This window comes from Cariama cristata, unplaced genomic scaffold (assembly GCF_000690535.1).
Source record: "Cariama cristata isolate BGI_N322 unplaced genomic scaffold, ASM69053v1 scaffold40006, whole genome shotgun sequence".
Taxonomy (NCBI): Eukaryota; Metazoa; Chordata; class Aves; order Cariamiformes; family Cariamidae; genus Cariama; species Cariama cristata.
This window is the reverse complement of record NW_009623429.1, coordinates 14351-35618: the sequence shown is the minus strand read 5'-3', so window position 1 is coordinate 35618 and position 21268 is coordinate 14351. Positions and strand designations below refer to the sequence as shown.

Sequence of the window (21268 nt, the reverse complement as noted above, 5' to 3'; positions counted from 1 at the left end):
GCTCAGGGTCGTGTCCAGTTGAGTTTTGAACATCTCGGAGGATGGAGACTCCACAACGTCTCTGCCCAAACCTGTTCCTGTGATTGACCACCCTTTACAGTAAAAAGGGTGTTTTATGTTTGTCATGCTAAGTTACTTACTGTTAAGTAGAAATCCAGGCATCTCCTGGATTTCCTATGCTCTGCTGCGTTGCCCTTCTAGTAGATACCAGGATGGTTTAAGTCCTCCATAAGTGCCAGCATCTGTGAACATGAGGCTTTTTCCAGTTTTCTATAGAAAAAGGTCTTATCTACTATTATCTAAAGGTCTTATCTACTATTTCCTGACCAGGCAGTCTTTGGCAGACACCCACCATGATGTCACCCACACTGACCTGCCAGAGCTCTAATCCTAACCCGTAAACCCTCAGTAGCTTGTGGTCAGTGCCGAAGCAGAATCGTAGAATAGTTTAGGTTGGAAAAGACCTTTAAGATCATCGAGTCCAACCGTTAACCTAGCACTGCCAAGTCCACCACTAAACCATGTCCCAAAGCACCACAGCTACACGTCTTTTAAATACCTCCAGGGATGGTGATTCCACCACTTCCGTGGGCAGCCTGTTTCAGTGCTTGATAACCCTTTTGGTGAAGAAATTTTTCCTAATATCCCGTTTAAACCTCCCCTGGTGCAACTTGAGGCCATTTCCTCTTGTCCTGTCGTTTGTTACTTGGGAGAAGAGACTGATCCCCCTCTCACTACACCCTCCTTTCAGGTTGTTGTAGAGAGTGATAAGGTCTCCCCTCAGCCTCCACTTCTTCAGGCTCAGCAGACTCCCCACAACATCCCAGATCTGAGTCCCCAGCAAACATCACTAGACAGGTTAGCAGATCGGGGCGTCTGTCCCCTGTGGCAGGGAGCTTCCCCTATCACTCTCCCACCTCTGGTGTTCAGGCTCAGCTGGCAGAGACACTTTCACAGAGCCCCCAGCCCCTTGCCTGCTGCCAGGGCTCTGAACCTGGGTGGAGGACGAGCTCCCTCTTGTTGCCAGAGCTCACAGTCTTCCAGCTCGCAGTCATCACAGGATTTGCCACTCCAGTGAGCAGATCCATGGTGCTGCTTCTGGGCATTGTGGGGTTCAGGGTTTTGTTTCTGCAGGCTATTGGGAAAGATCTATCCATCTCTTTCTCATCATCCCTACTGCTGTGCAGTGCACAGAACTCCTCCTGTAGCTCCTTGTCCCGGCAGCAGCAGCGTAGCTCCTCAGCCAGCATGCACTAGGACACCGTTTCTCTTGGCTCCAGCTTCAGCAAGAGGCACAGGTATCCCTGCAGCCTGAGAGGTGGAGCACTGCCTTCTTCCTCCACAGCTCAAGCTGAATCGAGGTGTTTGCCGTGCTGGAGGTGGCTGCAGAAGTCGGCGCTGCAGGCCGTGCCCTGCAGTGTGTCACCGTGGCTGACCACAGACACTCCCCTCCGTAGAATTTCCAGCTCCCCATGTGAGCTGCAGCATCTCTTGGCTCCTGGGAGCTGTGGTCTCAGCCTGGCAATTGTATAGGCCTCTTCCTGGCACCAGCTGAAAGGGTTTGTGATGCTCCCTAATCAGCTGGAGACAAAAGATCAAAGCACCTTTTGATGAGGAATAGCTGACAGAGTAGTCAGTCAGTGCTCACTGGAAGTAAAGGCCCCCAGTAACTACCCTTCCCCAGCAGCAGCAGGTACCCTCAAGGTCCTAGAAGGGTTCCCAGAGGTCCTTCTGATGGTCTCAAGATTGAGAAGCAGTCTGGAAGCTGCTGCATCTGTTGGCTGCATTCTCCACCCTTCTGTTAGCCCGCTCCCATGCACCACAGACCTCAGCGAGGTTCCCTGCAAAGCCAAACTGACCGTACCAAGCCAGGGCTGTAGCATGCAGCTGTTCTCTGACAGCCCTGGGAACCACGGCCTTAATTTACATGGTGGAGGGGCTTCTGGAGTTGGTGGCCTGTCCCCTTTATCTGCTGAGGGAACCAACAGCAACTGCAAGGTTGCTCTTGATTCCTTCATCTCAGCTCTGCCCTGCTTCTCTCCTGCTCTGGCAGGATTTCCCCTGTTAAATGGAGTCGTGGAACTGCGTGAATTGTCTGCTCAGTGTCTTTGCAGCTTCCAAAATGTGACACTAGAAACAGTTTTAGTGTAAATAATTTGATCTGTCAGGGCAGCGGGGAAAGTAATTTGCACTTGACTCTGTCACACTGTATCATGATCAGCAGGACGGTGCACCAGGGCACATTGTTACCCCCCACCTAGCAAAGATGCTGCCTCTGCCACCTGGACAGAGGATGGATAATTGCAGGCTTTGAAAGCTGACAGTTTATTAGCCCATCCTCAAGCTGTTGTGTAGTTTGATCCATTTTCAGCTGTGTTCATTTTGTCTTTGTGTTCCCTTCCCATGGATAAAGGGATTCCTTTTTGCATGTTTTCCATTCAGGTAGTTTCAATTACACTTTTCTACCAAGCATCAAGCTTGTGTGGCTGCAGTCATGGATACTAAAAAACTAAAAGTTGAGCATTCAGCTCCCACGCGGCATGTCTGGAGCATGCAGAGCAATCAGTTTCAAACCAAAACCCACTGGCAGAACTCACAGTGAAAGTACAGCTGTTCAGCCCCAACCGTTGCTGCTGTCCTCTCCCGTCAGTTGCAAACATCACCTAGCATCAGGTTCCGATGAGGCAGACATTACTCAGCACCCTAGTTCTTGAGAGAAGACTATCTCTTGGGAAGCAGCCCACAGTGACGTACATGGAAATGGTAGCTGAACAGTCCTTTTACTGTCTGACTGTTCAGTGAAAGATTTTCCTGGCTGGAAGAGCAGAGAAAGCTCTTTCCCAGACAGAGGGGAGCAGGTAGCATCCAGCAGCATCGTCCCCTCAGTGCAGCTGTAGGCAGACTGGATGCTCTTGCTGGAAACCCTCAAAAGCTGGTTGGTGTCACTGTTCTGCAGAATGGAAGCTGACAGACAGCAAGATGTTACAGTTGCTTCCACAGATCCCTGAGTATTTGGCAATGGCTCTGCCCTCGTGTTCTGCCAGATGTTTTCTGCTCTTACTATCCTGGCTCGGGTCCTCTGGCCACATTGCTGGCAGGAGCTGTTTCATGCACAGTGGTCTGGGACCATCATTAGCAGTGGTTTTGTGCAGAATAGTGGAGAACGGGGTCCACTCTGGCTGCTAGTGATGTTTTGCACTGCTTGGCCTCTAGTTTTGGCTGTAGCTAGCCTTCATTCAGCCACCTTCTCCCCTTCTCCTGGCTTCTGGAGCCTGCTGGCAGCAGCAGAGGCTTTTACACGACACTGCTGTGACTGTGGGTAACCCCTCCTGCTCTCTCTTTCCTAGTTACCTGTCTGAGGAAGATGTCTTGGATCAAGCCAACCCTTTTGTGCAGCTTGTGAGTGGGGTAGTTTGGCTCCTAAGAGATGGAGAAGTGTACGTCAGTCAGAGTCAAATGGCTGAGTGTGGTGAAATTCAGACCACAGGTAAATATTGTAAAGCCCAGCTTCAGCCTGGTATAGATTGTCCTTCTGATGGGGCTGTTGGAAGGAGGGGGTAGCAGTGGAAACTATGTTGTCTAGTTGCAGTTTGCTGCTCACTTAAGAGGTCCAAATTTCTTCGGTGCTATTTCACCCTGAGTCTGCGGCAAGTGCAGTACAAGAAATAGGCTTCCTGCAAGATGAGGCTATGCTCACCTGTTCAGGGTTGTTCAATAGAATTTGCTGAGGACTGTAAATAGCGGTGACATGATTGGTGTTAACACTTGTCCAGAGAAACTCAAAGCAGATGCCTCTTACAGGAGTTTAAAACTGAGGGTTTGTGAATTCCCTTCTTTGTCCCTGTGCCAGACAGAAACTTAACAAGAGCACTTCTGGAAATGTTGTTCCTAGATGGGCTTGGATGAACAGGAGGAACCTGGGCTCTGTTCTCATTGTCTTTCAATTTAGATGAGCTCCCTGCTGGGAGCTGTTTTGCAGACAGGTGTGTCTAAACAGCCAGTTCATCACCCAGCTGGTGCGTGAATTATTCCCTCTCCTGCACAGGAACCTTCGACAAGTTCATCAATGTGATATCGGCCAGGACTGCAGTTGGACACGACAGGCAGGGGCAGCTGGTCTTGGTTCATGTGGACGGACAGACAGAATCCAGAGGGTAAGAGGAGAGTTGTGGTAAGGTTTTGACACAGGTGCGAGATCAGTCATTAAATTCTGTCACTGGACCTGGAGGGACGCTGTGGCTGCCAGTGATAAGTTTTAAGGCAGAGACTTGCAGAGCTGTTTGGTGTCTTTCCAGAGCCAGAAGAGGCTAATGGAGCCTCCAGGCAGCAAGTCAGCATACCTGGGGGGGAAGAGCTTCCCCTCTTCCCCTGAAGAGAGCTCCAAGCTTCTAGTGTAGTAGTTTCATTGAAATCAAATCGCACAAATGAGCAACGAACAACTGTTTGCTTTTGCAGGGTCAACCTCTGGGAAATGGCTGAATTTCTGAAGCAGCAGGGAATCATCAATGCTATCAACCTGGATGGTGGAGGGTCTGCAACACTGGTCTTAAATGGGACCCTCGCAAACTACCCGTCTGAGCACTGGTAGGTGCTGACGGGACGTGCCCAGGGATGCACAAGTAACCACGCGGCTCCCATTAGTGTGCAGAGCTCAGTCCTGCCCCTCTGCTCTGCAAGGGAGTCAGTCTGCATTGCTGGGAGCTCACAATGTAAAGGCAAGCGACAGGTTTTGAGGGAGAGAGTGACTCTAAAATTTAAAGCAATTTAGTGACTACATACTTTTTCCACTTAGTCATCTGGGATTAAAGTTTAGCTGTTTTCAGACATGCAGCAAAGCTATTGCCATGATCGAGTGGCCTGATGCGGGACTCCAATAAGGAAGCAACTCTTAGACTGGAAGAATCAGAGCTGCACATTCACAGGAGCGAGCAGAGATCTGTCAACAGCTTATTATTATGGAAGAGAAACACTGACTTGGAGACCCTGGCCTGCCTCATGTGAGGGAATCTAAAGAATATTTTACTTAAAATTTGGCTTTTTAGTAATTTCTGACCGTAATCAGGAAGGGATTTAAAATTTATTTTGCAGTCTGACAGTTGAAAGCCAAGTGTTGCTATAACTGCAATGATGCCACTTGTATCAAAGCAAATAATATTCAGAAAAAGGCGTGTTGAACACCAAAGGTAGGGAATCTGGGACTGCTTAAAGGGAGACTTTGCATGTTGCCTTCCGTAATTCTGTGTTGGAAATGACTCCTATCCAACAGGAGTTAACACTTAGTTAAAACACTGACTCAAATCTAGTTTTATGTTTGTATTTTCCCATTATTAATGTTCTTGTTTGCCAGTGTGAATCAGGATGAAAATTTGTGGATTGTATCAACTGGTTTCATGTAGGGCTGGGAGCAGCACAGTGCTTGCATGCCTTACGGGACCCCTCTTCTGTCCCCAGCTCCTTTGACAGCATGTGGCGTTGCCCTCGGAGCATCTCGACCATCCTGTGTATCCACGAGCCTGCCTGCGAGCCTGCAGACTGCAACGGTCATGGGACCTGCGTGGAAGGAGAGTGCCACTGCACCGGGGCCTTCCGGAGAGGTCCAGCCTGTGACATCTTGGACTGTGGCCCTTCCAACTGCAGCCTGCATGGCATCTGCACCGACTGTGAGTCGCTGTGGTGCGCAAAGGTGCCAGTGGATGCCCCTGGGTAGCTCTAGGGGAAGCACGGACCTGGGCAGTATATACGTGGGGAATATCGCTTTCCTGCCCGTGAGCGAGGCACCACGGTGGGGCCTCAGCACCCCACTGTGCGCAGTCCTGGCTGGTTCACAGAGCCCTTTCCCACTCTGGTGCGAAGGGGTGTAGCTCACATGAACTGGCATCAGCAACTGCTGCCTTCACTGCAGAGAGCAGCACTCTGGAGAGGCTTCCCAGCCCTGGGAGCCCAGCCTTTTAGGGCTGCAGGCACCGATTATCCAGCCAGCCCATGCCCTGACTCTGGAAGCCAGCTTGTCTTACCTTCCGGGTATATGGAGCTGCTCTCCCCCTTCCCTCCAGCATCTGAAGCAGCAGTAGAGATGGGCAGAACATGCTGCCTTTAGGAGACAGCAGATCTGGGACTCAGATCTGGAAACTGGACCTGTAATAGGACTTGACTTCAAACTCTGTGTCTCACTTTCCCTTTCTGCCCTCGGCATTGTGCTCCGGCTTTGTTTGTAGATCTGCTGATGGGAACGGCAGCGTATTACACTATATGACAGAGCAGCTGAGTTCTGCCCCCGTCCCTTATCATTCCATCTTCACTTGACTCTCCTGCTTCATGATTTTTACACATTGCTACTCTTTCATAAACTGCTTTTGAATCTAGGGACTGCCATAACGTACACCCTGGAGCTTCTGCTCTTCTGTGCCTGCTCAATTCTGTTTTCCTGTTTCTGTGCTACCTCCCTGATTCCAATCAGTCAGGTTTGCACCAGTGAAGTGCCTGGGCAGAGCTCAGTGGGTGCAGGTGTTGCTAACAGTTGACCCAGAGTTAATCTCTCCATATCCAATCAGCAGGACGTTCTGCTGCGTTTGGCAGCTGGAGCGGGCACGTGTTTGAATCTAACCTGCGTGTGAGTTCTGGATTCCTCTTCTGTGGGTTTCCAGGCAGGGAGAATTAAGAGGGCACCCCAAGAAGCAGAGGCTCCTAATTTTGAGTTCTTGTTATTTTTAAGTCTTTCTCTGTTGTTGTTAATGCCTGTTTGTGTGTGTTTGCGCAGCTGGATGCCTGTGTGATGCTGGCTGGACTGGCAGCAACTGCAGTGAAGGTAATGCTGACTTCCACTCCGCTCCACTCCCTCACAGCCAGCAAGAGGACGGTGTGAACACCTGCCTGTCATGGTGGGGGGCACCCCAGGCAGGAACAGCGAGGGGAAAGGCTACCCAGTGTGCTGCTCTTTTTTGTCAATGCCAGTTTAATTGCCACCTGAGCATCTTACAATTGGCTTGTGCGAAGCATTTTAAGCCCTTGCTCCTTATTCAAGGCACAGACTCAGCTTCTGTCCTCTGAGCAGCCATCAACACCCTGTGCCAGTGACTGCTCTGTGGGTATAAGCATGGGGTGGGGTTGCTCACCTTTGTAGCGAGGGCCCTGATGAGATCTCTGCTTGTCTCCTGTAGCTTGTGCTAGCGGTTTCTATGGGGATGCTTGCACCCAGAAATGCCACTGCCAGAACGGTGGCTCCTGTGACCCCGTGCACGGAGCCTGTTCCTGCCCGGCTGGGTACTATGGCACCAGCTGTGAGCAAGGTAAGGGCTGCGCTGAGTAACAGCCTGGGCTGGGGAGAGGAGTTTATGTCACCTTTGAGCCACCTCTTGCAGGCAAAGCAAACATGAGGTCTGCCCGGCACGTTTGGGCTTGAACGTCACAGCTGGAGCGCAACCTGCCAGCTCCCAGTTCTTAAGGGCTTGCCTGTCCTACCCCAACCGAGTATAAAGAAAAGGAGGGAGCAGAGAGAAAAGAGGAGTTTTCTTTGTCATTAGAAAACGGTGGATTCCTGTTTAGTTATTGCTTTCCCAAAGCTCCCAAGTGTAGAACAGGAGTGCTTGAATATCGTTTGCTTGAGGGTGTTGCACCAGGCCCTGCCTGTAGCCCGGGCATCAGGCGATCCCAGTCAGTGACTGTGAAATGCTTCAAAGGGCTGTTCTGGCCTACGACCTTCACACTCGGCCTGTAAGTGCACTAGTGCTGACACAGCTAGGGAGCTTCTCGATTGTGTAACCACTCCAGCTTTTCCGAAGTATTCGAGGCCCTGTGTATCTGACTGAGCAGCCTGCTCTGGTGACCGGGCAAGTTAATTACGGTGTGGGTGTAAACTTCTGGTGTGCATGGTTACGTTAGCGATGCTTTGTTCCCAGCCCAGGAATGCTCATCCAGCCCCATCCCCGTCCCCGTTTTACTAGAACTTCTTGACCTAAACATGGTAACAGCAGTTAACTCAGAGTTTGGTGCTTTCAGGCTGCTGGAGGAAGCAGGGTGGGCAGGCAGAACAGCTTTGTTGGGCTGCAGGAAACCTGGGTCAGGGAGAAAAATGCTTTAGAAGCAACAAAGGCAGAGGCTGCTGTGGCAACAGAAGCAACACAAATACCTCAGTGAGATGTAGGTGAGGTTTGAGCCTCTCCTAAAGCTCTGAGTGTGCCCATCGTTCCTGGCACAGTTGAGGAAAGGGGCACCATCAAGCTGGGGGGCAGGGGGAGCTGCAGGGACAGACTGGGTGGTTTCAAAGCAGGTGGAGCTTTGACAACAATCAAATTCTTTGTAATCAATTCCCTAGAGTGTCCCATAGGCTGGTACGGGCCAAACTGCCAGAAACGATGCGCATGTGAACACACGTGTCCCTGCAACCGGGAGACAGGCAGCTGCAACATCACCTATGACGTGGCAGTACAGGAGCAGTTAAACAAAGGTACCTCTGACTACAGTGGTTGTGGTTTTGAAAAAAAACCCCAACCAACCAAAAAACAAAACACAAAACCAAACCAGTGGAAGAGCAGTTTTTAGTGCATATTGCTCTGTTTGCTGAGGTATCAGCTCCGGCTGGCTGTCACCTTACTTAAGCTTGCTCTTTTTTAGTGGAATTTTACACCCTCCCCCTAACACTGCCTTTCTTCCCTCTATTCTTTGTTTTCCAGCTGGGCAGTGTTGGGCTTCCCAGAATAAGGGAAGGAGCAATGAAAAAGTCTCTCTGTCAGAGTAAGTGTGTAATACTCATCATATATGTGCATACGGACGCACCGAGTCCATGCCCTCAACTGCTCACTGTGAGATGGAGTTGTTCACACCACCTCCTGGGTGCCAGGGCTGTGGGTCAGTGAAGCTTAGAGACCTGCAGCTTCATTGCCCAAACCATCTGTGTTCTGACTTCACTACATCACCTACAGCCCTCGTGATGAGAAAGAGGAGGATAGGGAAGGTGCTAAAAACATAATTGTAAGACAGGTGCTGAGCTGATGCCCCCATCAGTGACAGTTCACGCTCTGAGCCTGGTGCTCTGCAGCTCACAGCGAAACAAGAGCCACCGCTCCTTTCCCCCGATGCCCTGTGCATGCAGCAGATGGGCAAGGACAGTTCTGACAGCAGAGCACTGCTTCTGTAGCCTTGGTGAAGCTTCAGCCGCTCTGCAGGCACAGCTGGTTACTTGTTAACCAAGTGGAAAGCTGAAGATGGCCATTTGCTCTGGCTGCCGCAGCAGAGGCTTTCACAGAACATGTCCTCACCTGCCTGGGTAGGACTGACCGCAAGCTTGTGATGACCGAGAAGGGAGTACAAACCTTGAGAAATCATTTGTGTCCTGGGCACACGTGAAAGCATGTCCAGAGGTATTGCTTATGGGGATTTTTTTTTTCTTGCCTGGCAGAAAAACCTGGATCTCCGTGACCTCTGTCTTGGCTTTGCTTCTTGTGATTAGTGCCATGGGAAACATAGGCCTTTTCCTCAAGGCGAGGTCCAAGAGACACAGTGAGAGCGGTGACTATCTCTACCACCCCCTGAGAGAGATGAATGGGGAGGCCAGTCATACCTCCACATCTGCTGCCTGTGAGACAGAAGATGCTCAGGACCAAAGCCAGGCACTCCTTTACAGTCCTGGATGAGAAGAGATGAGGTATTCTACTCTGCACCTTGTACTGCCAGTCAGCGCTCAGTGTTAGGGCGGTTACTCAGTCCTAGAGTGTAAAACTGCCAACTAACCCAAGAGCAGCAGCAAGATACCTCAGCTCACGAAACTCCCTTGCTTCAGGCCCAGCCCTGCTCAGAACACAGCTGGCTCCCCTGCCTTCCTCTGCTGTAATGCAGTTCATCGCCATGAGAGGATGCAGGGCAGAAGCTTCTACGCACACAGGTGGATAAGGGAATTCCACAGCTGCAGCAGGAAAGGAGAGGGGCTGGTTCCCTCCAATACTTGAGGGAATTTTTTTTGGCACTTCAGAAAGGTCCCTTCTCACCTGAGCAGCGGTAAGTATTTTTAAGATGCAAGATAATTTGCCTCTAGCATAAAGCGAAGCTTAAGGAAGCTGGTTTAAGGATGTTTTAGTCTATAACTGTCTGCCCTTCCCTGGTAAGCTCAGACTTTTATCAGAAAACTGAAAGAAAGTAATTTTAAAAGTGTTGAAACAGGTGCAGCACACAATAAAACCACGGCAGTCCTCCTGGTAGGTTCTTGCAGTGCAGCAACATAAAAAGCCTTGTCAGTTCAAAAATGTCATTCTTGCATTCTCTTGTACCTCCCAGAAGGCAGCATGGCACAGTGGGCAGGACATGACCGAGCCGTGGGACGAGGCTCGCCCCACCCCAGCCCGATGAGCCCATGCTGCCCTCAGCCCACGGGCCAGTCCCTGGCGCAGCCCGTGTCCCTGCTCCTCGGACAGCCCTGCCCTCGGCAGAGGGAACGACTGCTGGCAGCGAGCTGGGACCACAGTCAGTAACTCCTTCGAGCAACTCAAGATCCTGAACATCTCGGCTGGAAGTCAGACATTTTACTAGAATATGTCCTTGCACAATGCATTTTTAAATTAAAATATTTTTTTTTTTGAGTTTGTTTCCATGCAAGGGAAAACTAGCCTTTAATGTGGGACTTTAATGCTGCAAAGGGGGGTTTTAAAGCCTGAGCCTGAATATTAACATTTTTGTGCACTCTGTTTTTATCTCTCCGAGTTTAAGGATATGTAATTTTTGTGCTGCTGTTGGCATCAAATCAACCTGTAAATGGAAGATTCTATTTTTCTATTATTTACAGAAGACTATTTGAATAAAGTCTATTAGTTATAACTGCCTGGAACTCAAATTCTTAATATCCAGTTGCAGGAGGAAAACACGATCCTTTCCCAGTTAATCTCAGTTGGCTGTTCAAACCCAGCGGGCCCTTTTTATTTTAAATAACCAACTGCATTGCAGGAGGAGGTGTTGTACCAGCCTACTCTGTGGTACGAAAATAAACAAAAAATGCCAGTTCTACAGGAAAAAAAAATAAAGAACATTTCAGTTAAAAAGTAGGAATAACTGAATACAAGCAAGCCTTACCTTCATTTCTGTGGATAAAGAGAGCAGCACACATGCTTGAATTTTTAGAGTTTACCACAATTTAAACGGTTGCATCAAACAATTAAGACACATTCTTTAGAGATGCTTTTTTATTTCTGACATACAGAAATGTACAGCTCCTACCAGAACCTACAAATAGTGTAACTAAGCACATTTGTTGTCAGGTAACACATTGCAAAGCAGTCTGCGTGTTGCTTGTGTGCTCTTAAAGAACATTTGGGGTTTTTTTGGCTGAGAAAAATCAGGACTTCAGTATATGAAAATGAAGACAGCTGCAAGGGAGAAGTAAATGCTTGCTAAAAAAATTAATGCCCATTTAACTTATATATGTAACTAAGAGCTTGGAATCAGATGTTGTCATTAAAAGCCCATGCATGTCACATTACTCCAATTTAGCCTTCCAAGAGAGTCATAATCAGGTATAAGAATCATCACAAACATGTTGGAAGAATATTAAACCTAATAGCATGCAGGAATCTTCGACAAACGTTGTCAGTTGTTCCTTAAGAGTGTAATAGCTCTATTTCTTGTATTATTTACTCACAGTATAAACATGTCAGATGTTAAAGAAGTGTGAGCTAGTAAAATGCATTTTGGAATAAGGGATTGCTCTGACTCTGGCATGGCTGCCCATAGCTACTGCGTCAATACGGCTGAGCTGAGCAGCCAGATAGGCTCACTACTTCCTACCAGGAATTCTGAGTTGCAGTGTTACAGATTTAAGATGACTGGACTATGGCATTTTTCAAAATCTTTTGATGAATACACCAAATTAGGATTATAAATTCTTATTAAAAGTGTGGGTTTGTTTGTTTTTTTTTTTCCCCCTGTTACTGAAGGGGAATTGATATAACCAAACACTTCAGCCTTCAGGCTGGCCAGAACAAGGCTGTGTCTGCAACTCAGCAGCAAACACAGCCACACAGCAAAGCGACCGCAGTCGCTCAGGAATTTCCCCATGTAACAGCAGTCAGGATTGCTCCTCCCCCAACAGCAAGTACAGGAAACTGAGGAACCAGCTCTCGGTGCCTCCCTGCCAATGGGGCGAGAGTGCCTTGGAGTGCTGGTTTACAGCTTAACCCTCGGCACATGGAAGCGGTAAAGCAGCCAGCACTGCTGCTTTTGCAGCTTTTCCTGGGCCAGAGCCTCCGTCAGTCCCTGCCAAAGGCTAGCTGTTCTGCCTACGGCAGTTAAGAGAGGCCCTTTTCAAAACTGACAAAATGTTTAGCCAAAATGACTCGGTACTGCGTTCCAGCTTTGCCCTGAATGACAACTGAGGTCTAGCCTGGCACCCGTCTTTAGCGCATGCCCACCAGTGACATGCCCTGTGTTTGCCTCTCCCACTCCTACTGGGACAGAAGCCAGTAAATGGCAGGATGGGGCAAACCTGTAGAAATCGCCAAGAATAAAGGTTTCACATATGGCCATATTTAATTGTAAACAATGGCACAACACTTTGTACCTACAGCACAGTGTCCTTTCTCTTGAGATCTCGTATCACCCATTAAACATGGCTAGGTTTTTTTTATTTTTCCATATGGAATATTTGAAACAGGGGAAAGCCCCAATTTACTGAGGAGCTATTTTGTAAGTACCCAGCGAGTTACCTGAACACAGCCTGAGCTCCCTGACTTCACTGAAGAGCAGCTGCCAGGACACTGCTGGGGAGCAGGGAGGGCCTTGCTGCATTGTGAGCTTGGCACCCGAAACAGGAGTCTGTTTTTCAAGGTTCTGGCTTATGAGATTTGAGAGATGAAGCCCAAACTCCTCCCAGTCTCAACTCACAAGAGGTTGCTGTGAAGAAAACGGCGTGTTCTATTTTCTAAAGCACACTGATGTTGTTTTAGGGGGGAAAAGGTGTTTCAGAAGAATTCTGCTGCTCTTGTATCTGCAGTTCACAAAGTCAGGTTGAAAAAGCGCAGCACAGCATCAGCCCCAACATCCAGGCTGTTGCCTCGTTTCTCCTGTTATGTTAACATTGAGGGGAAAAAGGGAAAAAAAGAATCTATATTGGATCATTTAAATTGATAGCTAAGTAAACTGGTGGGTGGAATAACCCAGGCAGTTTTGCTTAAAATTGACAAGGGAGATATCACAAGCTGCTTCCCAAACAGCTGCGTGCAATCTCTGTGGGGCAGACCAGCAGTACTACCGAGGCACAAGAGGAAAAACTGCGGTTGTGGTATCCCAGGAGGGAGCACTCCGTAGGACCAGCCCCTCATCTCTTCCTGGCTCATTCAGAGACCTGCCAGAGGGTGCCATGTTCCAGGTGCCTCGCTGACAAGAGTTAAACACCCAAAACTTTTATTGGCGAGATGAGAACAGCACATGTCACATTTTAAAATAAACAAAAAAAATCCAGTGCGGTGGAAGAGATTCTTAACCAGAGCAAACCAAGGGAAACACAGGAAACGGGAGTGTTACTGCTGTGGGACGTGACCAGCCACGTAAGAATCAAGCCACAAGAAGGTGAAATCCTGAAACAGCATGAGGAAGACAAGGCTGGGTTTGCTCCTGATGCTTTGGGAGTCAGTCAAACTATTTCTAGCATCTAAATTAATTATGGGTAAAGGATTTTACATGAGGGACACATATGCACTGGTAATTCCAGAACTCCTGATTTTTCCAGAGCAAAGGTAGTACTTTTCCCTATCAGACTCCAATTATGCTGAAATGCCAGAAACAAGTTTCATTCATCTGAGAGAAGGTAAAGTCCACAGAAAAACTGGGGAATTCTCTGAAATCAGAACTTTCCCAGGGCCTGTGTAACTAAGTTACCTGTTCCACACCAACAGTGAGAGATGCAAGGTGGGAGAGTAATTTCCTTGGCTCCAATCCTTTAAAAACCCAAACAACTTACATAAGCACATCAAATCCTTCATCTCCCCTTGTTCCAAATATTAGGGCTCTTTTCTCCTTTGGCAATGCCTGGTGCTTCAAAACCAGTAATTAAAAAAGCAAGATTAGAAGGAACTACTTTACATGTACATTGTTCTTAGCTGCACAGATTTCATCAACCTTAATAAAAACTTGGCATAAGCGAAAGAAACCCCAAGTCTTTACTGCAAAAGATGGCCATGGATACATGAGTTGCTGTGCTGGAGGAAGAAGCCACATTTCCACCACCACCTCTGCTTCCTCCCACCCCAAGCCCAGAACTGGCTGTGCTGTTCCCCAGCTAGGGAACTGGAAAATCCCTCATTTTAGACTGCATTTGCCATACGTGACACAAGCCACTTGTCTTGGATAGGGTGAACAATTGCAGGGGCAGGGCCTGTATCATCATCATCAGATCTGTGTAGAGGGAACCTCCGGCTGGTGGGGATGAGGTCTTCACACAGCACAGCTGGATCTGAATCCAGACATTCACCCACATCACAAGTCTTGCATGTCTGCCAGCTGCAAATACTGCCTCAGTGCAAGCGAGTATTTGACACCTATTCTTGTTGTGTTGCCACCTAGACAAGAACACATATAACTTTGCTACCCAACCTGATAAACGGATCACTAGCACCTTTGCTACACATCTGCTCACTGGAATAATCAGTGGAGATGATGGACAAATGTATTTTCGGTGTGTCATGAAGATGCACATGAAGATGTCATGAAGATCTTCTTACAACTCCTGAACTCAATCCTTGCTTCTTAATCCTAAGAAACATACCTCAAGTTCAAAAAGCATTGGGCTCTAACCTTACCTTGCAGGAAAAGATGACACGCAGCCCTTACCCCAAATGCTATGTACAATACAGCCCTTTACGCAGGAACATCCAGCAATCACAAAGATTAGAACCTAAGTAGAAAGATTTCTTGGGATTAAAGACAATCCTTTCTACTCCTTTCTAAAACAAAGATAATACCATTAAAAAAGGCGACTAGATTTAATAAATAGTCATTTCTGAAATTATAAATAAGTTAAAAATTAATTTAAAATAAGCTAGTATTTCAATAAATACGTTTCAGTAAGTGCTTAAATACATTTTTTTTTTCAAAGTATTCTCTTCAAGTTATCTCATGTTTTAAAGAAGCGAGTTCTATAATACTGCCATAAAATTTTGTGCCTTCAGGAAATAAAATATTGCTTTTCTTAGCCCTTTATGATTTGATTCAGTTCCCATCCACTTGATGAGATGGGTCAGAACTACTCATTATTGCTTGTAAACCTGAGGAAAACGGAACAATAGTCTAAGAAAGATGCTGCTTGCTGGAAGCAGGTTCTCTGCCCGTACTTTCTAGAAAACCATTTTGACTTTTGTGTCTCAGTGGGTTAAAAAAATCCAACACATTTCCTAATAGCATCCTGTCAGATTGGAAGAGGTTTTAGGTTTGACCTGGAACTGATTTCTGAAACATCCTACTTGTATAAAAGGTATTTACAGTTTGCTTCAAGTCCCTGCACCTGAAATGCCCACTTTACTTTCTGATGTGTAATTGGTACCCTGGGCGCCCAGAAAAATTAGATTAGTTTTGCTACACACAAATAATCTAGTCCTACAGATCAAACAGGTAAGGCAACATCAGTCTCCTCTACCACGCGCAGGAAAAGGACTGATTGGAAAGAGCCCTTTAAAGTCGAGTAATACACAGATTCATGCAAACTGACATTCATCCAAAAAAACACAATTTGTGAAAAATACTTAGAAGTAGGCATCTGATATAAAATTTCTAAGTCTGCCATTTGAATTCTAAGTTTTTATGTTCAAAGCAGCTCCCAGAAGCCTCTCTGTGTCCAAATGGCTGCTACCTGTGGTCACAAGAACGACTGCCTCAAGGCTCAGCCCCTGTAGGCTCTTTGGTTTGGTGCACAGAGCAGCTCGGGGGCGGGGGGGGGCCATGAAGCCCTAAGTGATTTTTCCTTGCTGCTGTAGCCTTGGCTCTGCTATCTAGAAAGATGGGAGCTGCTCTGGGACTGGCTGGAAGATGTCGTGGCTCCACTCAGCTGGGAAAAGCCGCTGTTGCAAGATTCCAGGCTCGACATGGATCCTCTGGGATGGGACAAAACAGATGTGTGTGTTAGGAAGACAGCTATTAATCAATAACTCTATACATCTGACAGATCAACTTACACTCTAGAACACTTGCCAAAGTATTGTATTTTTTGTTGCATCACTTTCAACTTGGTCTCTAAGAATCTGTGTCATGATGAAAAATTAATTTGTCAGACATCTTTTTTCCTAGCTACAGATATTATACCTTGCAAGTCTGTTCTACCTGAGACTTCCTCCAGCTCACAGTGAAAGGTCAAGTACTTGCAAAGAATTCAAATTACTGGGTGATTTGAAAAGTACTTTTAGCATTAAAGGAGGCTAGGCAAGTCCTGCCAAGGTTGATGTACTCACCTATTCAGAAAGCACTCCAATTCACAACTGACATCGTTCTCAAGTGCCAAAGTATGTATGAAATAGCCCAGCTGATATTTGTTAAGTTACTCCAAAAGTAACTTCTCAAAACGTTCCCCACAAAGATAAAACAATCTCCTCCATCAAAAACCTCCCCCTCTTCAGGTAGTTGTTAACAAGAACTGAAGCACAAATTCTACTGGTGGACATACAGCCCAGGGGTCCCTTGTTACCTACAGCACTAAAAGAGATTCTTTATGCAAAAGTGCCACCAAGTTTGCGTCCATCTAACTTATCATCAATGAAATGCACACCCTGTGGAGGTCACTGGTATCTGAACACTGAACTCACACTCAGTCCTCTCATTTGGCTTCTCTATTGTAAGTCATATAGTAAATCCCCCCAGTAATCTCCTACCTGAAGTCCTTGGATGCAAGCACCTCATAGTAGTATATAAGCTTGCACTTGTGACCAGAACTTTGCAGAGAGGCAAGAACATCATCCACCCGAGAGAGACTAGTGCCAGAACAGGGCAGAGGGCCATGCATTTTCCACTGAAGAATGTAAAAGCCAGGCCAGCGAGTCACATGAGATCCCTGTGAGAGAAAAACAGGGCCATCAAGGGACTACCAGGTGGATTAAGAAGTAGCTGAAGGACTTGGCAAAGCCAAAAGAAACTATCAAGCTGACTGCTTTGGGGGGCATACATCATTCACTTATTTTACATGCCTGATCGACATCCCTGTAATGCTAGTAAAAACAACAAAAAAAAGTTATTTTCAATTAGCTTTTTATCATGGATTATGGAGCCACTTTCACAGGGAATCCAGAGAATGACCACCACCACAACTATTTCTAAGCAATACATGATTTCCCGTGCCATCAATTCCTTTCCCTTCCCACCACCAGACCATTTTGGAGTTTGCTAGGACTGTCAGATCCATGCCAGGACCCAAACACATCTGACCTGGATGCTCTCTCCTTCCCGGCAAACCAGTGGAGATTCCACACGGCTGTAATCCACCCCAAGGACCCACGTCTTGTCAATTAGCTGCGTATTGTCCCCAGCAGCAGAGGTACTTGGTAGCGTGGCTTCTTTATGACTTGTTTCAGGAGCTCGTTTGGAGTGAAAGAGGCTGAACACTACATCTCCCTTCAGGATGTCAAAGTCCCAGGTGATGACGGATTCCCCTTCCAGAATCTCCACAACTATCTAAGAAGGGACCAGAACAAGCACATGGAAAAGAGTCTTCAGGTGGCAGCCAGCATATTCCTCCCCACTCTGCAAACATGCTTTTCTCTACAGTCCTCCAGTTCAGAGATTGGTCTTGATTCCCAAGGAGGATATAGACTGATTCCCATTGCCAGTCTTCTGCCACAGTACATCTGCTCAGGCATTTTTACCTCATCTCTCCCCTGTATAAGAGTTACTTGTAAATAATTTACTAGTTCTACGAAAACCTCAACGGAACTGAAGTAAAGTATTCGAGACACAGCAAAGAGCACCTTCTGAGTGGCTATGCACTCCAAAAGGCATCGCTGCTTTTTAAGGAACCTAAGCAGGCCAAATCAGAGTTACTCACCATCAGTGAAGCTAGTGGACTGTTTTGACACTCAAGTGATCCCTTTTTGGACATTCTGTTTTCTGATGACTCCCCATCAGGACGTTTCTAGTGCACACCTTCTCATATCACCACCATTACTGTCCTAGCTACGCCACTGAGAATGGAAGCTGTATTATCAGAAGGGAAACTGAGGGAGCTTTATTTCCCCAGGAAGGAGGAGAAGACTATATCTTACAGAAGGTCAGGCCACAGCAGAGCTAAGAGACACTCCTCCTCAAATTGCTGTTCTTAACTTCCACACTTCTAGCTGTTAGCTAGCATTAGCCTTCCTGTCCTGGTTTTGACTAAAACAGGACCAATTCTCCTTTCAGGAGACTTTCCTTCAGTTAAGTTTTTTCTAAGTAACTGCGCTTTCTGAAGCTGACTACATGCTTTTCAGACAGCGTCTGCGTTTAGACTTGATAACAGAAGGAGGCAAACTGCTTTTTCCATCTCATGCTCACACTTTGGGAGCCCTTCATTGCTCTAGTCAGCCTTAACTAAAGGAACACATCACTGATACCAGTTCAGCCCTCCTTCAGCCTTATGAAGTTCTGGTTTGTACCTCATGTGGAGCTCCTTTGAGGACACTTGCAGAATGATAGATAGTTTCAGTCCATAATCGGATGTGATCTGAGTTCTCTGGCTCTTCTTCTGTTTGATAAAGTGACTTGGGAACAAGCCCACCTTCTGGGACAGTACACTGGAAGAGTCAGACAAGCAAATATGATGGTTCATACTAATCTAGTGGTAAAGTATCAAGTCGTCTGTACCATGAACACTTGCTGGCTGTCAGACACAGAGGATGACATCCTCAGGTAGTAGATTTCCCAGTGGGACTAAGTTTACTAGAACTATAATGGCTTATCTAAGCTCCATTTAGAGAGCTGACCTCTAACCCCCTTCTCCAGGGCAGCATCACCACTTCAGGGTGAAGTCTTCCGTGCACCAATTAATTGCACCATGCTCAGCATAGGGGTATTGCAGCCAGAACAGAGGTTTAACCACGTTTCAGAAGGGAGCGGAAAGCCAGGGTGTTGAGGAGGGGACAACTGAGGAATCCGCAATGTGTAAGGTCCCACCTGCACAACAGGAAAGAAAACTCACCATGCAGTCTCCTCCCAGGAAGTCTGGGATCACATCTTTGTCCACATAGTCTACCAGCCCTCCTGGACCCTGGTAGTTATTCCCACTGTAAATGAGGAACTTCTGCCTTGTGTTCTCATTGATAAAGGGACTGACCTGAAATAAAAAGCAGACAGAAGACATCACCGTCACTGAGTGAAGTGAGACACAATGTTTACACCATCTTAGGCTGATATTGCTAAAAATAATTCAAAAATGCAAGTTTAGCCTCTAGACTGGAAGGTTTCATCAGCAAGAACGCAGATCTGCAACTCTGAAGCACTTCCCTAAAGAAAGGGGTAATAAACGGGAAGTGTACTATATCGCCATCTCACAACATTTTCTGCTTCATGTAAAATAAGTTTGCAGTCACCACACCACACATACACCTCACAAGAAATTTAACAAATGTGTTCTTACGTTGCCAAAACAGTCAGCAGGCACCATATTTATTATTACTCTTCTCTTCAGTGTCCTCCAGCATGAGATTAAAAAAAAAATTCGTCTTTCCCCATCAATATGAAAACCCAACAAGTTTGGGCTACCAGTGCTGCAGGAGGAATTGCAATTTAGGGTCAACATCCTGACCTGCCCTGGTGGATGACAGACACTAGAATCAAGTGAGCTACAGGCATGCTGTGGCTTGGCTCTGTAGCAATGCTGTGGCCTCTTCAGGAGTTCAGCCACAAGTTACCTGGAAGCTCTTCCATCCCTACATCTTCAAATAAGCAGAAATTAACACTGACTGGATGATTTAGCTATTTGTACATGCACAAGTGCTTATGATCCTGCAGTCTAGACTTCACCCACCAGAGTCCAGAGCACAGGAAAAACCCTGGGTGCTCGCACTATCAAGAGTCTCCCCAGAGTTTCAGGGTAGTTGTCCTCTACAACCTCAATTATCCGAAGTAGGGCCTTAACTCCAGGCCGCCAGAGGTGCCGCATATTTAGTCCTTCCAAGTCCACCAGACACGTCCAGGATCTAAAACAAATATGCAGAAAAAGACCTGTCAAAACTCTCTGCACAGTGGCTGTTCAGTTAATGATCCACAAAATATTTCAGTAACACCATAGCCTGTACAGAATCTAGTGAAGCCAATGAGGGAGACCAGCAGTTCCAATAAAAAGCACATCTCTGCTCAGGCAGCAGACAGCCCTGAACCCAGTTGAGCTTTCAGGTAAAACAGACACCCAGCCTCGAAGGCAAGAACATATGGTGTCGGTGTGGAAGCGGGTGAAGGTATGCAAGGCCTATTGCTAAAAATAATAAAAACGCATTTTAAATGAAAGTGGAATCTTGCAGTTTCCTGTATTAAAAAAAAAAAAAGGGAGAATATCAAGGATCCGGATTAAATTAATCTGAAATAGGACATAGTAAGATACAAGGAAGTATCAATATTTGCTGTCATATGAAGCTGTAGAGTTTATCTGCATTTAAGTTCACTATATATGGTACCTCAAGCTCAAGAACAGCCCATAACAAGAGATGCACTGCTGTCTGCAGTTTAACCCTAAGGACATTATCTAAAACCTTCAGAGAAGCATTCTTTTCACGATGTCAGTTCAAATTCTGTAAGGATACAAGAAAATTAACTATACTAACGTGATTGGGCGGCCAAAGATGTTGGTATTTTCCTCACATCTCTTTTGTCCTTCCTCGTTAATTGACAGAACCTGAAACCAAAGACAGTACAGAGTAGGATTAGCCTGAGTATGACTGAGAAACCAGGACAGCCCAGAGATCTTATTTCAAAAAATACAGAACGTAAAAGTACACCAGTTTGAGAACTTGCAGTGTGCAAAACAGAATAAGAGTCTACATAAAAAAAAATAAAGGCTTCTTTACTGAAAAGTTGTGCTGACCATACAAGGTACAGATATGGAAAATCTAAGATGAAACATAGGAGTCTCAAGACCAAATGTTATTAGCTGAGCTGCATGAAAGGGCCATGGAAAGCTTACAGCTAAACTACAGATTATCGTAAAACATTTTTCTGGCCCATTCATACCATTACAAAAGCTTCACTTCTGTCTCTGCAGGAAGATAGAGAAGCTATGTCATGCTAAAGTCACTATGCCAACTTCAAGGTGCCAGCCATGAAACACAAGAATTATTTGTGCTGG

General features: G+C 46.6%; 2 protein-coding genes across 2 annotated transcripts in view; one reads left to right on the top strand and one right to left on the bottom strand.

Annotated features, from left to right (window-relative positions):
• Positions 1 to 3347: 3347 nt before the first annotated feature.
• Positions 3348 to 14684, top strand: LOC104163655 (N-acetylglucosamine-1-phosphodiester alpha-N-acetylglucosaminidase-like; the record flags this gene model as incomplete). Its single annotated transcript, XM_009702722.1, has 8 exons — positions 3348 to 3487; positions 4046 to 4154; positions 4456 to 4584; positions 5452 to 5660; positions 6758 to 6805; positions 7158 to 7286; positions 8312 to 8443; positions 14539 to 14684. Coding segments are annotated over 8 exons (1042 nt in total), but the record flags the coding sequence as incomplete, so codon positions are not given.
• Positions 14685 to 15853: 1169 nt separating this feature from the next.
• The window catches only part of LOC104163654 (SEC14-like protein 5), a gene marked incomplete at its 5' end in the record, with an annotated part of 16163 nt that continues 10748 nt past the window's right edge, over positions 15854 to 21268 (bottom strand). Inside the window, 7 exons of the mRNA XM_009702721.1 lie at positions 15854 to 16061; positions 16833 to 17011; positions 17383 to 17628; positions 18585 to 18722; positions 19127 to 19261; positions 19955 to 20126; positions 20748 to 20818. Of these exons, the coding sequence (XP_009701023.1) occupies positions 15956 to 16061; positions 16833 to 17011; positions 17383 to 17628; positions 18585 to 18722; positions 19127 to 19261; positions 19955 to 20126; positions 20748 to 20818 (1047 nt within the window). The remainder of the gene's footprint in view (positions 16062 to 16832; positions 17012 to 17382; positions 17629 to 18584; positions 18723 to 19126; positions 19262 to 19954; positions 20127 to 20747; positions 20819 to 21268) is intronic.